Below are 20,208 nucleotides of genomic sequence, written 5' to 3'. Positions count from 1 at the left end.
TATTGCAACTAGTTACGAATACTGCAGACCGCAATGCAGACCGTTTATTAAAACCTTTGAATGAATACACCACTCACGGGAACCTCACGAGTTTCCAAGACAAAGAGTAACTACTAAGTAATCAAGTAATCACGCTCAAGCTTTTTGTACCTATTTCGTAATCGACCTGTATTATTAGCAACGTTGCTGGCAAGTGGCAATGCTGCTGGCAATTAGTGGCAACATTAGCCACTGATTGCCAAACAGTGATCAAACGTCAACGGTGAAATCCTCTATTGCCTAATCTTTGACCCGGATTCGTGGTCTGTGATCTTTGACTATTTGTCAAACACTCATCCTTATATCCTATTTATGCTATTGGTCTGTGGTCAAACACTAAACGTAAACACTAATAAAATTAATGAAGTTAAAGGAATTTTTAAAATAGTATTTAGGAGTACAATTGGATAATAAAAATGAATTGCAGTTACATTCTAAACACTGTATAAGTTCATTATATTCTAATAAAAGTGGTTATAGGTACTTAAATCCAACTTTTCAATCTTTAAACATAACCTATACAATTGTGTATGTAATTTAAAATGTTTGCCATTTGTCGGCAAACGCATCCCGCCACGGGAATTGAACATGCCATAAGTTGCTGTTTCTTTAATAACGACGAGGTGTGTTTGATAACCGCTGGCGCCAATATCGTGAAAGTGTTTAGGCTTGTTCCCGAAGGCCATACTAAGGAGGTTAATGCCGGTAAGTTCTTCACTATTTGTTGTACATGTACAGAGAATAAAGAAGCCTCATCAAATTCCACAATATAGATAGAAACTAGTTATATTAATAATGCATATCCATTCTTTTAATATTAGAGTTCCGAAAGTGTGTCTTTGTTCTAGCTTTTCACAGCCCATCAGTTTAACCAATTTTGACGAAATTTGGTACAGAGATAGCTTGAATTTTGGTCAGGGACAGATATTAATTACTTTTATCCTACAAAATCAGAGTTCATGGATAAAGTTGTGGGCATCATCTATTTGGTAATATAGTGATTGTATCCTGGAGATGGACATAAGCTTCTTTTTATCCTGAAAAATCAAAGATTTGCCATGGGATTTTCAAACAACTCAAATTGAAACATACAGCAGACAAAATCGCAGGCATCATCAGTAAAATATATTTTTCACTTATTTACATAGCCGGCCAACCAGTCCCGCCTAAAATGAAACTTGAATGTCTGGCCACATATACGCTGTGGGGCAATGTAATGTCAATAGCCTCTGTTAAATGCCCCAGCGCTGGCCGAGACCTCCTGCTGGTATCTTTCAAGGAGGCCAAACTATCAGTTCTGCAATATGACCCACAAACTAACAACTTGGCTACATTAAGTATGCATTACTTTGAAGAGGAAGATATGAAGGTATTGTATTTGAAGATTATTATTTGTGACAAGCAACTTTGATAGAGTCTAAATTTTTTATCAGAAAATACATGCAGAAAACAGAAGGAAAATAGAAAGGAAGGAAAGGTAAAAAGAGAACTGTGAGAGTTGAAAATATTGCTTGGTTTGAAAAACAAATTTCAAATAATAACACTCTATTTATTAAATAGTGTGTTGCTTACATGTTGTTTTATTTGTATATTATATTGTGTATTATATTGTAATTTTTTTAAGAGGTGATTGTCTTTATGCTGATATAGACTAATTACTAAATACTGCATATTCCTTGTTTTTAGCAGAATTATTTACTCTTTCAGTTAGGTCCTCACTAAAAATGTACATACATACATAATTTGTCGGTCACAGTGCATCACTCTACTGTTGTAAAATTTATAAAATTCAGATACACCTCTTTGTGATTTAACTGACAACATGTATGACAGAAAAGTGTATAAGTGGTGTGTTATTAGTAAGGTCTTACATGGGTCTTACTAATAAATATAATAGATTTTATTTTAATTCAAACAAATATTTACAAGTGTTATATCTTGAAAGTCAAATGAATCTTTTAGTGGTATAGAATGCTCTACAGGAAAATCAGGCTTGTTATCAATCAATTCAAAAGTTCTTGTAAAACTTTATTTGAATAAAAGAAAACCTAATTTCTCTCAGGGAGGTTGGACAACTCATCCACACATACCATGGATCAGGGTGGATCCAGAATTCCGTTGTGCAGTCATGTTATTATATGGACGAAAGTTAGCAGTGCTGCCATTTCGGAAAGACATTACTTCTGAAGAAGGTGACCCTTTAGAAGCTAAGCCATTGTCTGACAATAAGAAAAATGTAAGTTAAATAAAATTATCATGTTGTTTTCAAATTATAATATTTTATGTTCATGTTCAATAATTGTTTGTTTAATGCTCGAGACAAGCGGCACAAAACTACTTTCTACCATAATTTTTTTTTATAGAGTTTTGAAAGCTGATTATGATAAAGATCTTCCCCCTGAGAAAGCTTTCTTTGATCACTAATTTGTAAGACCCCTAGCATGCATTATACATAAACATAAAAAAGAACAGTTAATATTCGAAAAGAGTCAAAAAAAAGTGTTTTTAAATAAACTAAGTGTAGTTTCAATTTAATAGTACTAAGTAATATTTTTGTAGCAAGGTCCACAAACTGTGACTCGTGCACCAACTCTAGCCTCCTACGTGATAGTGCTAAAAGAGCTGGATGAAAAGATAGACAACATTCTAGACATACAATTCCTTTATGGATACTATGAACCAACTTTGCTATTGTTATATGAACCAGTCAGGACATTTGCTGGGTAAGTTTTATGATATTAAATGTTAGTATCACAAACATGTTTTCAATAGATATTCGAAATTCAATTCCATTTTTTGAAACATTTCAAAATTCAATTCAAAAACATAGATTTGTTTATAACTCAAAATGGTGAGAGAGATTGAGAGATGACTGAGATTTTCGTCCTTGTCATTTGTATGGAATTATGTAACAGAGAGAGCCCTATACTAACTTCTTTACGTGGATACAAGGAATTTTAAGAACCCTGCAGATGAAATTCTATGACCTCTGCTCACTTTATACTTTTTGCTCAATTTTAAGCTTTAAATGGCCATATTAAAAAATTGAGTTTTTTTTTGTTGGATAGAGTCACTTTTGTTTTCAATGTGCATATTTACTTTGTAAATTTTGGTCTTTCACACTAATCAGTTCCTCTTTTATAGACGCACAGCCGTAAGAACTGATACATGTGCAATGGCTGGTGTCAGTCTTAACATGAGCGCTCGGGTGCATCCAGTCATATGGGCCACTGGTGGCCTACCCTTCGACTGCATTCAAGCAGTGCCCTTACAAAAACCTCTTGGTAAGGAGTCCATTTTATACAGCTATCCATATTATAAATGCGTTGTCCTTTAATTATGTTGCAACAGAACAACGGATTGACATGATTTTACATGGGTATAATTGAAGACCTGGAGAGTTTCCCGGAAAATCAAAGAGTTCCCACGGACTTCCGAAAATTTAAATCCACGCAGACGAAGTCGTGGGCATCACTATTAATCCTATAAATAAATAAACTGCAAAATCACTAGTAATCCTATAAATAAATAAACTGCAAAAACCTGCACAGACCTAATTAGTTTAAGGCGCTATACAGACTTATTTTTTAAATTCATTATAGGCAAACGCTTGACCACAATCACAGCCATCAGGTTTCAGCAGCAACTGGACGCACCTGGTAATTAAGTTGCTAGTTGCCAGACTAGTTGCAACAGTTTAGAATTGATTTTGTCACCAAGATCCGAATGCGGCAACTGAAAACTCTTATCAATCACAGAAACTCGTAACTAAAGTTACTATGACTGCGCAGTTTCTTAAAATTTTATGAAAATCGTCATAAATAGCTAGCTGCAAGTTGCTTATTGTCGCAACTGGGAGATCAAAGCTGCAGTTTCTGCACAGTACCTAAGCCTTTGCATGAGACTGAATTTTGATATAAAATTCTAACACTTTCTTTTAGGTGGTTGTTTGATAATGGCGGTGAATTCCTTAATATACCTCAATCAGTCCGTGCCGCCGTACGGAGTATCATTGAACAGCGTTGCAACACACACAACTAATTTTCCTTTGCGTAAGTTAATATGACAGTATTCGATCTTTTACCAGATTTTTTATTGAAAGATTTTTTTTAGAGCTAAATATAAAGCTAGTTAGCTAGTTTTAAAGAGCTAAAATATCTAAATACTAAAGTTACAATTTTTTAAATAAATATTGATAGTTTCAAGATTGAATGATGCACTAGATGTGCATTAAAGTGTAAATCCGGCCGTTGATCCATTGTGATTGGCTTGTGTACTAGGCACCCGATACATTGCGAGCGAATGTGCACGTCAATAGTCGGCGAATCTTACGCATAACAATTGCGATTCTAGTTATAATTGATGCAAGTTTTTCGGAATCGTTCAGCTGGATAGCATTACATCGCTGACGCTAATCCAAGCTTATATCTAAATAAAGTGAAAGTAGACTATAAATCCCAGCCTGAAATTATTAATACAATATTTTACTTTATTTATAGGTATCCAAGAAGGTGTTTGCATAACTCTAGACGCCGCGAGAGTGGCCGCTCTAGGCGACACTCGGTTAGCGCTAGCTCTACGCGGAGGTCAGTTATACGTGCTGACACTGCTCTCGGACTCCGTGCGTAGTGTGCGGAGCTTCCATCTCGACAGAGCTGCAGCATCTGTGTTAACGTCTTGTGTGAGTTGATCCTAATAAACCGATTTCAAAAAAAGAGGAGGTTCTCAATTCAACAGTATGTTTTTTTTTTAATGTTTTGTTACGCGATTTCTCCGCCAATTATGAACCGATTTTGATGATTCTTTTTTTGTATGGTAGGTTATACGTAATACTTAATACTTAATAGGTACTTAATTAATAATTAATATATTATAAAGGAGAAAGTTTGTATGTGTGTGTGTGTGTGTGTGTGTATGTTTGTTACTCCTTCACGCAAAAACTACTGGAGGGATTGGGCTGAAATTTAGAATGGAGATAGATTATACCCTGGATTGGCACATAGGCTACTTTTTATCCCGGAAAATCAGAGTTCCCACGGGAATTTTAAAAAATTTACATCCACGCGAACGAAGTCGCGGGTATCAGCTAGTATCCTTATAAATATCTAACACTATGCCCTGTTAACTTTTGTACGAAAGCAAATTTTAAACATGTACGTATTTGCAGATGTGCGTATTAGAAGAGGACTTTCTATTCCTCGGATCGCGTCTCGGCAACTCCCTATTATTACGAGTGACAGAACGAGAAAACAGAATGCTCTTTTCAGTAGATAAACCTTTAGAAGCCACAGTTGACCTCACAGTCCCCGAATCAGAAAGGGAGAAAGAATCAACTAACAAAGAAACTCAAAAGGAATCTGCGGAGTCGGCTGCGAAAAAGCGTCGTTTGGAAAACCTTAGTGACTGTGTTGCGAGTAATGTTATTGAGATATGTGACAAAGATGAATTAGAGGTGTACGGATCGGATATAAGGACGTCTACACAACTAACCAGTTACGTTTTTGAGGTATGTAATAGTACAATTGTTTGAAGGAACTTACTTGGTGTTCTAGGACCCTTTCAATATAAGTCCCCTTCAGATTTTGAAGTTACAAGTCCCACGAAATGTGTTATTCCTCGTAAGATATTGATTGACGTGGGTTGATTAAGTAATTATTATTATAATTCTTCATGACTGTCTCCTGGTCACAAGATTAGCTTAATCAGCTCCGAATCTTGATATGCCGGGTTGGAGTCGCACTTGAGTAAAAATTTTATTGAGTTTATCGGCCAATAAATTCTAAGTAAGAGTTTGTTGTTAGAAAATTGGTGTACCTACAGCTGCTGCTGGTTCTGCGCATGTTATCTATCTGATTGATTCGGTTTGCCGTCCTATCGGATTATTAGAGAGGAATAGAGAATGAAACTGTGTTTGTGCTTTTGTATACCATGTCTGTAGTTGATTAGTAGATTAGCCGTGTTTGAAGTCCGAGCAGCTAAATAATTACTATTAACCTTCAAAAATATTGCGTCAGGTATGTGATTCCCTCCTCAACATCTGCCCGATCGGTGATGTGACGATGGGCGAGCTGCAACTGCTCACGGACGGGGAGGAGAACAAGCGCGCAGAGGGACTGGCGCTAGAGCTGGTCTGTTGCAGCGGGCGCGGCAAGAACGGCGCGCTCACCGTGCTGCAGCGCTCCGTCAGACCGCAGCTAGTTACCGCGTTCAAGCTGCCGGGTGAGCGAAATCTTCTTTCTGGGCTGGTTTCCGCACTTAAACGTTTCCGTCTGTTGTGCGTGCGTTGCCTCGCCCCGCTGAAATCTTCACTCCAGCCATCCAAGCACCCTCCAGAAACCGAATAGACCGCCCAGGTTGCCAAGGGCGGGTGAGTGAAATAATCGCCCCATCGGCGACGTAAAGATGGGCAAGCTGCAACTGCTCAAATATGATGTATGGATGTAGCAAATAGTCAACTCGAACCTAATAACATATAGAGATGAGTTCTCGGTTGGAATCTTCAGAGAAGAAGAAAGCTTGGCCGGCGTTTATTTATAACATAAGTTTAAGGTATCTATAGAGCAGACTTTCATTTGCTCAGACTTAAGAACACGGTTAGAACGAGACAGCGTTATATCGCCCGCATAAATCTGTCCCCTTTTAACTGAAACTTAAGTCTGAGTAAAGTCTCAGTACTTTCTATAGATCTCAGCATCAGTTTAAACAAACTTGACAACGGTTCTATTGGAGGTCTGGAGGTGTTGTACGGAAAATTTGTTCCCAATATTAGAGAAAATGCGTTTCGTCATGTGCCATATTTACAAAAATAACGAATTAAGAATAATTAAGATCGATTTTTTAAAGTAAAAGACACAAGTCTCAAGGCATTCGTATTCTACAGGCTGCATCGACATGTGGACGGTGATCGGCGAAGCGTCAGAGGTTAACCGCGAGGCACATCGAGACATGGAGGGAACTCACGCTTACCTTATTCTGACTCAGGAGGACTCCAGCATGGTGAGACTTTCCTATATTTTGTATAAAAGCAGGCGATACTTTGCGGAAGTCCATGATATACAAAGATTCAAAAGCTTAATCCTAATTCTAATATCCTAATAATATTATAAATGTGAAAGTGTGGATATTTGGATGTTTGGATGTTTGTTACTCCTGGCTTTAACTGGCTCCAATTACATTGCTCAAGAGTAATTGATCAGCATCACGAATTATTGGATGTTTTTTGTATTAGCCTTAATGAATTTAAGAAATTATGTGTATGTAACCTATAACTCGGTATGCGGTTTGGCGTTCGACTGTAAGCATACCGAGCATTCTTCAATAAATCAATATGGTGTTGCATTATTAGATCCTGCAAACGGGTCAAGAGATCAACGAGGTAGACAACTCTGGATTCATGACTAGCGCTCCCACCATCTTCGCGGGCAACCTTGGCAACAATAAGTTCATGGTTCAAGTCACCACACTCGCTATACGGCTTGTAAGAAGTAAGTGTATTTGATCTCTCACCTGTAACCCCCTTAAGGCCTACGAACACAAGATAAAGTTGAACCCACTACTACCCGCGAACTGCCGATAGATAGCCGATATAGTAAAGTTGTTTTTCTATCACTTTATATATATTATTTATATTTATGAACTCAGAATTTTTCCCTCTTTCATTTAATATCCCACTCGATACAATAGAAAAAAAATTTTTTTGGAGACTCCCACTTTTTTGCATGTAACATCTGTTAGGTCAATTTTTTTCGCATAAAATGTAGCTTTGACACTCGGATTGTAATAACAAATTGATTGAAATCTCATTCATCAAAATCGGCCCAGTAATTTACACGCTACGGTGGAACACACAGAATCTGATACAAACACAAACATACATACATACTTACATACCTACATACTAGACTGCTAAAATCATAATCTATCCTTTTGGCTTTGCCGTAGTGTAAGTAGTGTAAGAATGCAGTAAAAAGTGTCTGATTTGATTGTAATTTTTTGTTGTTGAGTTGGTAACATCTCCATTACTTGGTATAGATGGTGTGCTCGTCCAGTCTATATCCCTGGAGTGGACGGCCAAAACAGCATCAACCGCAGATCCCTATCTGTGCGTGGTGTCGACGTGTGGAAGGGCGTTAGTGCTAGCGCTTAGAGAGCTTCGTGCTAGAGACGCTACGGTAAGTTTCAAATGTCATACTAAAGGTCCATCTTAGTTTCGAGTAATTTGCATTGCAGTATGAAGAATTAGTTAGGTTAGCTAAAAATACTATTATTTTCAGTCAGCAAGACTTGCGCCCACAAGACAAGCCGTGCCTCACCGCCCGCCGCTGCTTAAAGCAGTGCCCTATAGAGACTTGAGTGGACTTTTCACGACTACGGACATGGAAAATGTGCAGGTAAATTAGCTTACCCGCATTGTAAAGCATGCAAAACTCGGGTCAATGCCCCACCTACGATGCGGCATTGACTTCGAGTGACCTATTTATGGAACGTCCGTTGACCGTCAGTCAGGTGTTTTATTTGCAATATATTGTGAACTTTTAAAAAAATATAAGATTTTTGTTAAAAAATTCGTAGTTTTTTGTTATGGTATCTTATCAGTAATCATCAGCACTATTACCTGTCTTCGTTTTTGCTAGCGTTCTGGTTGCATCCGGTAAATAATTTTCGGACAGTGCAAAACTAAACCTTTTTTCCAAGGTGAAAGGCGAATTTACGGGAAAAATGAAGGGCAAGAACATAAAGGCGGAAGGCTTCAAGCCGGGCGCAGTGTACGAGCTCAACGACGAGGACGAGTTGCTGTATGGTGGCGATCAAACACCCGCTTCTATGGCGAGCGTGAGTATAACTTTGTTTGAAACGGATTTGTGTTTATTTATATAATCAGTAGTGTGTCTCACCCCCCGTCCACACACTGCCCGTGCGGCATGGACAGAAGCGAGGAATGGAGGCAGAGAAGTAGTGTGGCCGCGTTACTCGCATCTTCCTCGTTCATGCCCATCGCTCCCTATTTTGTCAGTAAGTATGCAATAGCGCGCTGCCACAGTTTCGACGTCCATCGCGTTGCAAAGGCAAGCGACCTAGTGCGACCTAGAAATTAGTTAAAGTACGACTAATTTGTGAGTAACTCATATCAAACTCATTATTTTGACTAATTTTTGAGTAACTCATATCAAACTCATTATTTTGACTAATTTTGTAAACTGAACACTTTCAAGTTAAGATCTTTATGTAATCCTATGAAGATGATACTGCCGTTGGTGAAATTAGAATGACATAAGCCTACTTTGTCGTATTAACTTACAAATTGCGAAAAACCAAATTGAATTTGAATTTCGCGGTTAGACCCGTTTAGTGCGCCTTAAACCGAAACGTACCCGGACGAAGTCGCGGGCATCATATAGTTTTCTCATATTTTGTACACAGATAATGTTAGCAGAACAATCAAAGAACCCGGGTGTGCCGCGACGCGTGTCCCGATGGTGGAGGCGGCATTTGATGGAGCCCAAACCCTCGTTCTGGCTCTTCGTAGTGAGAGACAACGGCAATCTCGAGATATACTCCCTGCCGGAGATGAGACTGAGCTTCCTTGTACGCGACGTGTGCGCCGGGGAAAGGGTGAGGATCTTTTTGTTTAGGTCTGAATGGTTAGAAAAGTTTAATTTCTATGTAAAAAAACCGACCAAGTGCGAGTCGCATACGAAGGATTCCGTAACATCGTACAAAATATTTTAATATTTTTATGTGCAACACTGCAAGTTAATGACAAAAGCTCCATGTATTAGATATTAAATTTAGTAAATTAATTTTTTCGTGAACACATTTTTTTTTTGTGACGTAACTACAAATTCTCTGTTTTCGGATTTATTCCTTTACTTGTGCTATACGACCCACCTACCTATCGAATTTCGTGATTCTAGGTCAACGGGATGTACCCTATAAGGTTTTTGACATACACGACAGACGGACGGACATACAGACATCATAAGGGTTCCGTTTTATCCTTTTGAGGTACGGAACCCTAAAAAGTTTGTATGTTAAAAAAAAGATTATTTGCTTCAGATATTAGCAGACAGTCTGGAATCTGTTCCGATCCTTACAAATCCAACTGACGAAGAAGAACTAAACACAGGCCATAGCACCAATGTCGAGAAGCTGCAGGAAATATTGGTGGTGGGATTGGGGAATAAGGGCTCCAGGGTGCTCATGTTGTTGAGATGTGATGGTGACCAGTTAATGATATACCAGGTTAGAATGTTGGTCTGTTTATTGCTAACATTTTCTAAGCTTAGGCCAAGCACGGAATGGATTCTTATTTTTTTGGACCTATTCATTAAATATGCGGTTGTCATATTGTCATATTATTTAGTGTTTTGGAAAATACTAATATTTTTAAATCACCCAAGATAGAGCCTCGAAATACATTTCTTTACAGAGTGTAAGGGGCATGCTAACGAATAATGAAATCGCCGATTCAGTACATGTTTCTGAGTCCCTCAATATTGGAATTTTTTATTGGTCTTGTCAATTACCGCTGCCCATGAACATTTGCAGCACCAGAGGTACCGCCGATGCGTTGCATTCCTTTCAAGAATTTGTTGGTCCGCCCCTTGAGTAACCCCACGTTGTAATCTAGTGGGAACACCGCCGATTGTGAGATCGTGTTAAGGAGCAAATAAAAGCTCATAAAATTAGCATGTTGTGACCCTGCAGTTTTTGCCCATCCCAAAATCGCCCAGTGCGCCTAAAGAAATTTTCAATTAGAAAATCTTCATATTTCTATTAACGAATGCGCAAATATTTAGGCATACAAATACCCTCGCGGCAACCTCAAGATGCGTTTCTCGCGCATGCTCGTGTCGTTCCCGTTCGGCTACCGCAGCGGCATCGTGACGTGCGCAGACGACGGGTACGAGGCGTCCGCGTTGAGGGAGAGCGTCCGCCAGATGAGATACTTTGGTATGTGGAACAACTACTAGCTTTTACAAAAGGTGGAGATTGCTCTGCGCAATAAGGCCGCCTTTGCATACAATTGTTTTTAGTTCCTTTGTCCTTGTTAATTTCATGTTATGTGTATAATAAAGTTTTCTATCTATCTATCTACTACATAGTACATACTAGACGAGTCATTTTGAACAAAAATGTTGGCGGGCTGCAACTCGTTTTTGCTTAGTTTTTCAGAAAAACAATAGTTTGATCCTATTCAAAAATTATCCTATATAGTGACCCAGAGTATTAGTTGTTGGTAAATAGGTACATATGCCAAGTTGTGTTTAAATCCGTTTAGTAGTTTCAGTGTAAAGCGTGCAGTGTGCATTGACAGGCAGACAGACATACAAAAATTAAAAAAAAAATACTGTTTTGGACTTCATATCTAAATATATAAAAGGAAAAGGTGACTTACTGACCGACTGACTAATTGCTAGATCAGCTCAAAATATTTGCCGATTCGGGCTGGGTGTGCCGATATGATGTAGGTATCCGCTAAGAAAGGATGTTTGAAAATTCGGTCCCTAAGGGGGTAAAATAGGAGTGTACTCCACGCGAACGAAGTTGCAGGCATACGCTAGTGATAATAATCGATAATAATACTTCCTTCGGTTAATATTTTCAAAATTTATTTGGTCATCAGGTAACGTAGGCGGTTACAACGGAGTGTTTATTTGCGGTCACACGCCATACATTCTGCTTCTGGGGTCACGCGGGGAATTGCGGCTGCATCCGTTGTGTCCCGACGAGGGACCCGTGTCGTCCTTCGCCTCCTTCAACAACACCAATTGTCCTCAGGGATTCCTGTATTTTAACGCTCAGGTAAGTCAAAGAACACCAATCTTAAAGTTTTTTTTTCTCTCGTCTGGCTTTACAAAGATTAGCCAATGTTAAGTTTGTAGTTATTTACAAGTTAGGGAAACTATATAAGTATGGACTTCGCCCGTGCCGGCGCTCGCCGACATACGCGCGGCGCCCCTTTAGAGCGCTTCCCAGTCAGTTGCAGCTGGTTCCAGCACCAAAAAACACCAGTGAAACACAAAAACCGGCCACTTTTAACAATAAAAAACACTCCAAAAAGGCACAACACGCGCGCCAGCAAACGCTAACACAGACGAAGTCCATCTTAAAGTAGAAGTAAGATTTCTGCTACTGGGGTTGCGTAGGGAATTACGATTGCAACCGTTGTGTCCCTTGATGATGGATGTCTAGCCCATATTAAATTCAGATACTATACAGATTTGGGTAGTCTATCCGTTCTGTAATCTGTACACATTAACCTGATACATTGTACCTGTACTGCATGCGATACGGTCTCGTAAGGGATTTATTAACTTTCGTGGAGAACAAAGTAAATCTTTTTACCTATATAACTAAGGATCGAATTGAAGACGTATGCGGCAAAGAATATATTACTATGCACTGCCTACCATGGTGGAGATTTCGTTACGCTATAATGGAGCGTACTGAGTATTACTATATTTTGTCGTTCACTGAGTTCGATGTCTTCCGTATTCACAACATAGCCGTTTACTTCGCAGGTTTCACTCAGAATCTCAGTACTTCCCACCCATCTCTCATACGAAGCGGCGTGGGCCGTGCGCAAAGTGCCTCTACGTGAGACCCCACACGCTGTGACCTTCCACGTGGAGTCCAAGACATATTGCCTTGTATGTTCCACCGCAACGCCCACACAGTCCTACTACAAGTTCAACGGCGAGGATAAGGAAAAATCCACCGAGAATAAGGGAGATAGGTAAGATACAAGACGTTTTGTATTATACTCTATCCGCGCAATGAAATTGTATAGCGCTCTCTCTATTACGTAATCCCATACAAATGATAGAGACAATGGCATAATTTATCATTCAAAGATTAGACGATTTATTTTATATTGCACTGTCCTACTTTTTGTCAATGATTCAATTTTACAAATAAATGGTGATAAAATAAAAGTCAACTTAATACTAGGTTCCAAAATCAATTGGAATATTGCCCCTAATTGCATTACAACCGTGATAAGAGCGGTAGTGCACTTATCTGCTCGAGAAATTACTGTACCCGTGACATTTTGGATCGGTTTCCCGGGATTATTATTGGAGCAGTGCACAACAGCTGTTCACTAGTTGCAGTATTATTGTCGTACCTTTACGTTAAGCCTTTTGCTTATGTTACTTTAAGATTAGTAAAAGGGGGAAAGGGAATGTCAGCTATGATTAAAAGACTTAATTTTTTTAATGGTAAGCAATTTACATAGGTTTCCATACCCCTTGCAAGATCGTTTCTCCGTGATGCTGTTTTCACCAGTTTCGTGGGAAATTATACCGAACACAAGGATAGAATTTGAGGAATGGGAGCATGTAACATGTTTTAAAAACGTCTCGCTTTCATACGAAGGGACCCGGTGAGTTTGTCATATTACTTTACTAATCGGTTTGTTCATCAATTCGCTTATATTGCCTAACTACTCATTGCATTTATTAAATGAAGTATTGGTTTTCTGGGATAATAAGCAGTCTATATCCGTATACGGGATGCTGGCTATCCCTGCAAATAGACGATGCCCGCGATACTTGGGCTATAAGACCTACCTACCTGCTCATGATTGTACGGGAAGTACCCTATAAGTTTTCTTGACAGACATGACAGACAGACAGATGGACAGACAGACAGACACAGACAACAAAGTGATCCTATAAGGGTTCCGTTTTTCTTTAGGAACCCTAAAAAGAGTAGGTCCTCAATTTTATGCGTATTTTTCGCAGATCAGGTCTTCGTGGATACATCGCAATAGGAACTAATTACAATTACGGTGAAGACATCACTTCTAGAGGACGGGTATGTTTGTAAGAATAGTTATTATGATAAGTAATCAGCATATAACGTAATTATAATCAAAATATTGAAATATATAAAATACCAAATACGTCTGCTCTATAACACACAGGGATACACGACTTAAGTTTTTTCAATTTGCCACCATTTTCCATTCTCAGCTATCACTAAAAAGACTAGTCTTATCATATTTAAAATTTGTAAAAAGAATGGCTTCTCACAAAAATAAAAAAGGTTATGATGATCGTTTCTCTACAGATAATAATTTACGACATCATAGACGTAGTTCCCGAACCGGGTCAACCTTTGACAAAGAACAGGTTTAAAGAAATCTATGCAAAGGAACAAAAAGGTCCAGTCACTGCGCTCACGCAAGTTTTGGGTTTCCTCATATCTGCTGTGGGACAAAAGGTGAGAAAATGTTTTGACTACTAGCTTATAGCCTAACTAGATGATGCCCGCGTGGATTTAGACTTAAAAAAAACCCATGGGAACTCTTTAAATTTCCGGGATGAAAGTAGCCTATGTCCGTCCCCGGGATACAAGTTAACTCTGTACCCATCAAAAGCGGTCAATCTGTTAGGCCGTGAAAAGCTAGCAGACAGATAGACAGACAGGCACACTTTCGCATTTATAATATTAGTATGGATTTTCGCAAAAACTATGGAATTCTCTAAAAGAGAGACCTATGCCCAGCAAGAATATCTGTTAACGATGATGATGATGGATAGTAAGGATAATTATGTTAATTTACAATCTCAAAAAATAATTCATAATCTCCCATACAGATCTACATTTGGCAGCTGAAAGACAACGACCTAGTAGGAGTAGCGTTTATAGACACACAGATATACGTGCATCGGATGTTAGCTGTCAAGAACCTGATATTAGTCGCCGATGTGTATAAATCTATATCGTTGTTGAGATATCAGGACCAACAGAGGACACTGTCTTTAGTTTCCAGAGACTTAAGGACGGCACAGGTATGTATGTTTTATATATGTTACGGGCAATTTGATAAGTCCGGGCACTATTAATAATGGGCGGTCTGTATTAATAATGCCCGACTCAATTGGGCAATGTGATTAAAACAGCATGATTAATCACTTTTCCCGGCCATTATGAATAATGCCCACCCTATCTTGGGCAAAGTAATAAAATAGGTGAACTGTAGTGTTTTGTTTATTAAATGAAAGAACCTAACCTAACCTAAGCTTTTTTTTTATACATGGGAAAATCCTCATGGATACCACCGTGCTCGGGGAGGCGAGGTGGTTATGTCGGACTCTTACCGACTAAAACCCCACGGCTTACCGTGTCAATCGTTGTTGCTGGGCACAGAGACACGAACGTATTCAACTGCGACCCAGCTAACGGCGCCCGCCAAGGCATGCCCAGCTCTGGGACTAAAAGGGGCCCCAACACCGTTTTAGGCTCGCCGGAAACAAGGGCTTGCCTTCGAACTCGAGGACCTACTCTCCCCCGGGTAACAGACTCCCCGTGTGTATTACCCAGAGGCCCTACTCAAGGGGGCAAGCGTCGGTCGTGTGCAGCTCGCCTGCGCCCGATTCTCTTGCGGCACATGGGATGAGAGCTTTCTTAGGCTTCCTCCCTCAGCCGCTCCGCTGCCTCCTTCTGCGTCATTACTCCCTCGCTGAAGGAGACCATCGCTTGCCAGGCCCACTCACTGTCCACCATGGATTTAGTCACGGCGGGCAATGAGAAGTCCTGCCCCATAATATCCTACCAGTGACTGACGAGGCTCCGCCTACGCCAAGCACTCAGCCAGCGTATGTTGTGCTGTGTCTGAGACACTACCGCACTGGTGGCATTCCTCTGTGGGCTCTCTTCGCGCCACCCTGACAGGTATCTTCCAAAGCACCCGTGCCCCGTAAGAACCTGTACAAGGTGGAACGGAACGTGAGTGCTCCATGCTTCCTCTTCGTCTAATCTTCGAGGATGGGATGGATAGCTTCGATAATCTTATGACCAGCAGTGGGTGACTCAAGCCTCCTCTGCCAATGGAAGAGGAGCTAACCTATCCTAACCTAACCTAACCTAAGGCCCTCCCCCCGCACGTACGCGCCCCTGCCAAAGGCCGCGGTCCAATTTATCACATTGTTCGGCTACAAGTAGGGAATTATTAATACTGCCCGGTCCAAGTGATAAATTCAAGCTATCTCAAACACTGACTTATTATATGGACCACGAGCCGTCGGGCATTATTAATAAGGGCCGGTCAAAGTGATAAATTAATCACTTTGCCCATCGCTCTTGGGAATTATTAATAATGGCCGGTCCTTATTAATAATGCCCAATTAATCACGTTGCCCGTAACATATATATTTTTTTATTTTTTTTATTGATACTTATACATACATGGGTTACATAGCAAGATTGAGATTCCTAGTTCCTACCTTCTGCACTAGGAAATACTTGTATTGCTGATATTGATTGGATATTTCATATATGTACCTATACATATATTATAGGAGATACTGACTGACTGATATCAACGTATTAACGCGCCGAGTCTAGAATCCTGAGATTTTCTCTATAAAATAGACTAATAAAGGATTTTCAGGCGTCCATTAGACGATAGGTTCTTCAACAGTCAATTCCGTATTGCCGGTATGATATAATGCTTTTCTTTCAGATATACGAAATGGAATTCATGGTAGATAACATGAATCTTGGGTTTCTGGTGAGCGATTTGGACGGTAACTTCGCACTTTTCATGTACCAGCCGCAGGCCAGGGAAAGTTATGGAGGTATGACGATATCAACTGTATTTCATAAATATTTGTATGAAACTATTATGAATATGAATGATTTTTCTGCCATATTGTGATAGCTTAACTTTTTTCTACATTGCGTGATAAGAAACCTCTCTATATAGTCGTATTTCTCATTACTGAGGGTCGTGACCCCTTGCCATTAATCTTATAATGGTAGGAGTTCACTTGGGATACTAATTCGGTGGGTTCCCAGATCCTCCCACATACAACCCAACTAAGAGAACAAAATATCGACTTTTAGGTTAGGTAGTTTACAGTTATTATCAGATGTTAGTCATAATAACCGGGACCGACGGCTTAACGTGCTCTCCGAGGCACGGATAAGGACATAGACGTGTGTACTGTGTATATGTGCAAACCTGGGCACTCGAGCCATGTCATTTAGTTGGTGAGCTGCCATTTACCTGGCTTCGTTGCACAGGTCAGAGGCTGATCCGCAAGTGCGACTACCACTTGGGGCAGCAAGTGCACGCCATGTTCCGCATCGCCGCGCGCGCCACGCCCGGCCAGCCGCCGCAGCGGCGACATGTCACTATGTTTAGTAAGTATCACCACACCTTGCGATCACAATAGATCGGCAACGGTCAACGTGATATGGAGTCTAAAAAGCCTGGCATAACCGCCAAATCGGCAAGAAGAAGAAGAATAAAGTATCACCAAGTCTTAAGAAATACACGCACCGGCACAATAGATCGTATGTATGTGGTTTAAAAGTTGATCCCCCCCCCACCCAAATCTTTATATCTCAACCATTTTTAGGGTTTCGAACTTCAAAAGGAAAAAAGAACCTTTATAAATTATCACTTTGTTGTCTGTCTGTCCGTCTATTAATAAAACCTACGAGGTACTTCCTGTTGACCTAGAATCATGAAATTTGGTAGCTGTAAGTAGGTCTTATAGCACAAATAAAGAAAAAAATCGTTTTTGATTTATCATGCAAAATGTCGGAAAAATTACCCGAGTTCGGAATCCTCGGTGCTCGAGTCTGACTCGCATTTGGCCGGTTTCTAAACAAGTTCATTATTATACAGCTACTTTGGACGGCGGCTTGGGCTACGTACTGCCAGTGTCCGAGAAGGTGTACCGAAGATTGCTGATGTTGCAAAATGTGATGAACAACTACTGCTGCCATATCGCCGGGTTGAACCCTAGAGCTCACAGGTGAGCACAGCGAGTTTCATAACTTTTAAGAGGTTATGCATTTGTTCCATATGAATTGTTCCATTTCCGAGATTATCTCAAAGACTAATGCACCTATTTTAAAATTGTTTTTCTTAACATGACTTGTTTGAAAAGAACGAATAAGTTATATTCACTTGCCTACTGATTGATGTGGTTGTAAAAATAATACGACTTTACGACTTTTTCCACAATTTGTTTCCTATTAAATCAACTGACCCATGAGATTTTTTAATTCCAATACAAATTAGTCTTTGACTGTAATTGCACCTGGTGGCAAGTGATGATGCAGTCTAAGATGGAACCGCGCTAACCCTTTGGTTTCTACCGGAACGCTAAATATGTAGATTGGCGGCACGGCTTTGCGGGTGGTAATTAGCCACGGCAATAGCCTCTTACCAGACCAGACCAGAGACGATTTGGAGATTATACTTTTCCCAAATTGACCCTGCCGGAAATCGAACTCGTCCTGGGTTCATTTGGGCTTTTAATAATAGAGCAAGAGCACAGCGCTCTCCACTGCGCCACGGAGGTCTTCAGTGAGTCTCACATACCCGCTTTTGTGCGGGATGCCGAAAAAAGCTGCATTTTCTATTCTCTCACTGTCACAATTCGATGGGATGGCAATCCGTCTCACGTTGGCATTTGGCAACATGCATATTCTCATACTCAAAACTTATGGATAGGACGTACAAGTCGGCTCGCAAGGCGGCGGGCGGCGGTGCGGCGCGCGGCATCCTCGACGGAGACCTGGTCGCCCTCTACACGTCCATGCCCATCGCTGAACAACAAGACGTAAGCCACTTTTTACCCGACTGCGGCAAAGCCAAAAGGAAGGGTTATGATTATAACCCTATGTATGTATGTATGTAGCCACGGGTACCTACACCTGTAAGTTTTACTCACGTAAGTAGCTTACATTATTAACTTACGACAAAATCACTAATGTAAACACTATAAGATAGATTGCTATGAATATGTGAAATAACGTGAGTACGTAGTCGACGTACTCTATAATCTATACTTATAATAGAAATCATTCACGATAGTTTAAACGTTAAAAAGCAAACACTTTAACCTATTTGTATATTAATCTTACTAAATTTTTTCTAAATTAATCACGTAAGCTTCTTACGTGAGTAAAACTTACAGGTGTAAGTTGGCCTTGTATAGTGCGTTTCATCGGATAGTACCTATGGCGTTATGTTGGCTCCCCTGTCTGTTGGGTGGTCATTGGCACCATATTGGCATGATAAGACGCAGATTTTGTTTATTTTCATTTGATTTTCATTTCATTCATTCAGGAAAATCAAATGAAAATAAACAAAATCTGCGTCTTATGCAAATATCGTGCCAATGACTTGGACAGACAGGGGAGTCAACATAACGCCATAGGTACTATTAGTAAGTAAGGCCTTGAACTATTTTCTTTGGAAATGTGACAAGTCCCACATACTCGTAACACTAAATTTCTCTGTTTTATTTCAGATCGCAAAGAAGATTGGTACCAAAGTGGAGGAAATAATGGGAGATCTCTACGAAATAGACAGACTGACTGCTCATTTCTAGTTATATAAGATTATATTATTTTGTACATAGTTTTCACGATTACAGTATTCATCTGTATAGCGACTTTTATTGAAACCACAACCCATCCTAATAAACCTTATAGGTATATATTAAACAAATATGAAGTTATCTTTGATCCAGTAAATTATTGCCCTCAGACTTTTTCCATACAAATGATAAAGCCAAAAATCTGAGTGGGCGCTAAAATAAATAAATAAAAATCTGTTTTAAAAATGTTCAAGTAAATCTCTTTCATATGATACCCCACTTGGTATAGTTATCTTACTTTGAAAATTGAAACAAATCCTCATTTTTTTTAAATAATGATGTTACCACAAATTTGCGGTTTTCAAATTTATTTCTTTACTTGTGCTATAAGACCTACCTACCTACCAAATTTCATGATTCTTGACAGACACGACGGACGCACGGACGGACGGACAGACAGACAGACAAAGTGATCCTATAAGGGGTCCGTTTTCCTTTGGAGGTACGGAACCCTAAAAACGTTGCAGAAAATTACAAAATGTCTCTACTACGAATAAAACTGCAACATTTAATTAAGTGTGCCTACTACCTACATTCTACCTATTTGGCTTTAGAACAAAACAAAATCTAGAACACGTTGTACCTAATGCGAGGCGGAAGCTACGTCTTCCTGATCCGATCTTGATAAGACAAGACAATTGCAGAGAACAATACTGTCGTACTTACCTGTTTGTACGTTGTGTACTTGTTGGATATTTCTCTTTCAACAGCGAAAGTATGCCTAGGTCTCTTTTTACCCGACTGCGGCAAAGCCAAA

General features: G+C 39.7%; 1 protein-coding gene across 2 annotated transcripts; it reads left to right on the top strand.

Moving 5' to 3' along the window:
• The first annotated feature begins 368 nt into the window (after positions 1–368).
• Positions 369–19,460, top strand: LOC123865022 (cleavage and polyadenylation specificity factor subunit 1). Of its 2 annotated transcripts, XM_045905838.1 has the most exons (28): positions 369–744; positions 1,188–1,408; positions 2,102–2,275; positions 2,599–2,762; positions 3,184–3,323; positions 3,981–4,091; positions 4,539–4,720; positions 5,207–5,545; positions 6,054–6,258; positions 6,920–7,035; positions 7,385–7,523; positions 8,071–8,210; positions 8,313–8,429; positions 8,734–8,871; positions 9,460–9,651; positions 10,096–10,281; positions 10,839–10,992; positions 11,666–11,844; positions 12,564–12,778; positions 13,280–13,426; positions 13,788–13,860; positions 14,116–14,268; positions 14,646–14,840; positions 16,514–16,628; positions 17,077–17,196; positions 17,687–17,816; positions 18,521–18,629; positions 19,323–19,460. In XM_045905838.1, exons 1-28 carry the CDS (start codon positions 582–584, stop codon positions 19,401–19,403), a joined length of 4,398 nt encoding a protein of 1,465 aa, XP_045761794.1. In that variant the 5' UTR covers positions 369–581; the 3' UTR covers positions 19,404–19,460. The 2 variants fall into 2 exon arrangements, with proteins under 2 accessions (XP_045761794.1, XP_045761795.1); XM_045905839.1 differs by lacking the exons at positions 369–744; positions 1,188–1,408; positions 2,599–2,762 and having other exon boundaries at positions 2,147–2,275.
• Positions 19,461–20,208: the final 748 nt, after the last annotated feature.

Source organism: Maniola jurtina, chromosome 5 (genome assembly GCF_905333055.1).
Source record: "Maniola jurtina chromosome 5, ilManJurt1.1, whole genome shotgun sequence".
In the NCBI taxonomy this organism is placed as follows: domain Eukaryota; kingdom Metazoa; phylum Arthropoda; class Insecta; order Lepidoptera; family Nymphalidae; genus Maniola; species Maniola jurtina.
The sequence above is the reverse complement of the archived record's forward strand: the minus strand, read 5'-3'. Positions and strand labels throughout refer to the sequence as shown.

Coding starts and splice junctions, on each gene's coding strand:
- LOC123865022 (XM_045905838.1), top strand. CDS start 582: ATGTTTGCCATTTGTCGGCAAACGCATCCCGCCACGGGAATTGAACAT. Junction 14,841..16,513: donor GAGACTTAAGGACGGCACAG/GTATGTATGTTT, acceptor CTTTTCTTTCAG/ATATACGAAATGGAATTCAT. Junction 16,629..17,076: donor GGCCAGGGAAAGTTATGGAG/GTATGACGATAT, acceptor TTCGTTGCACAG/GTCAGAGGCTGATCCGCAAG.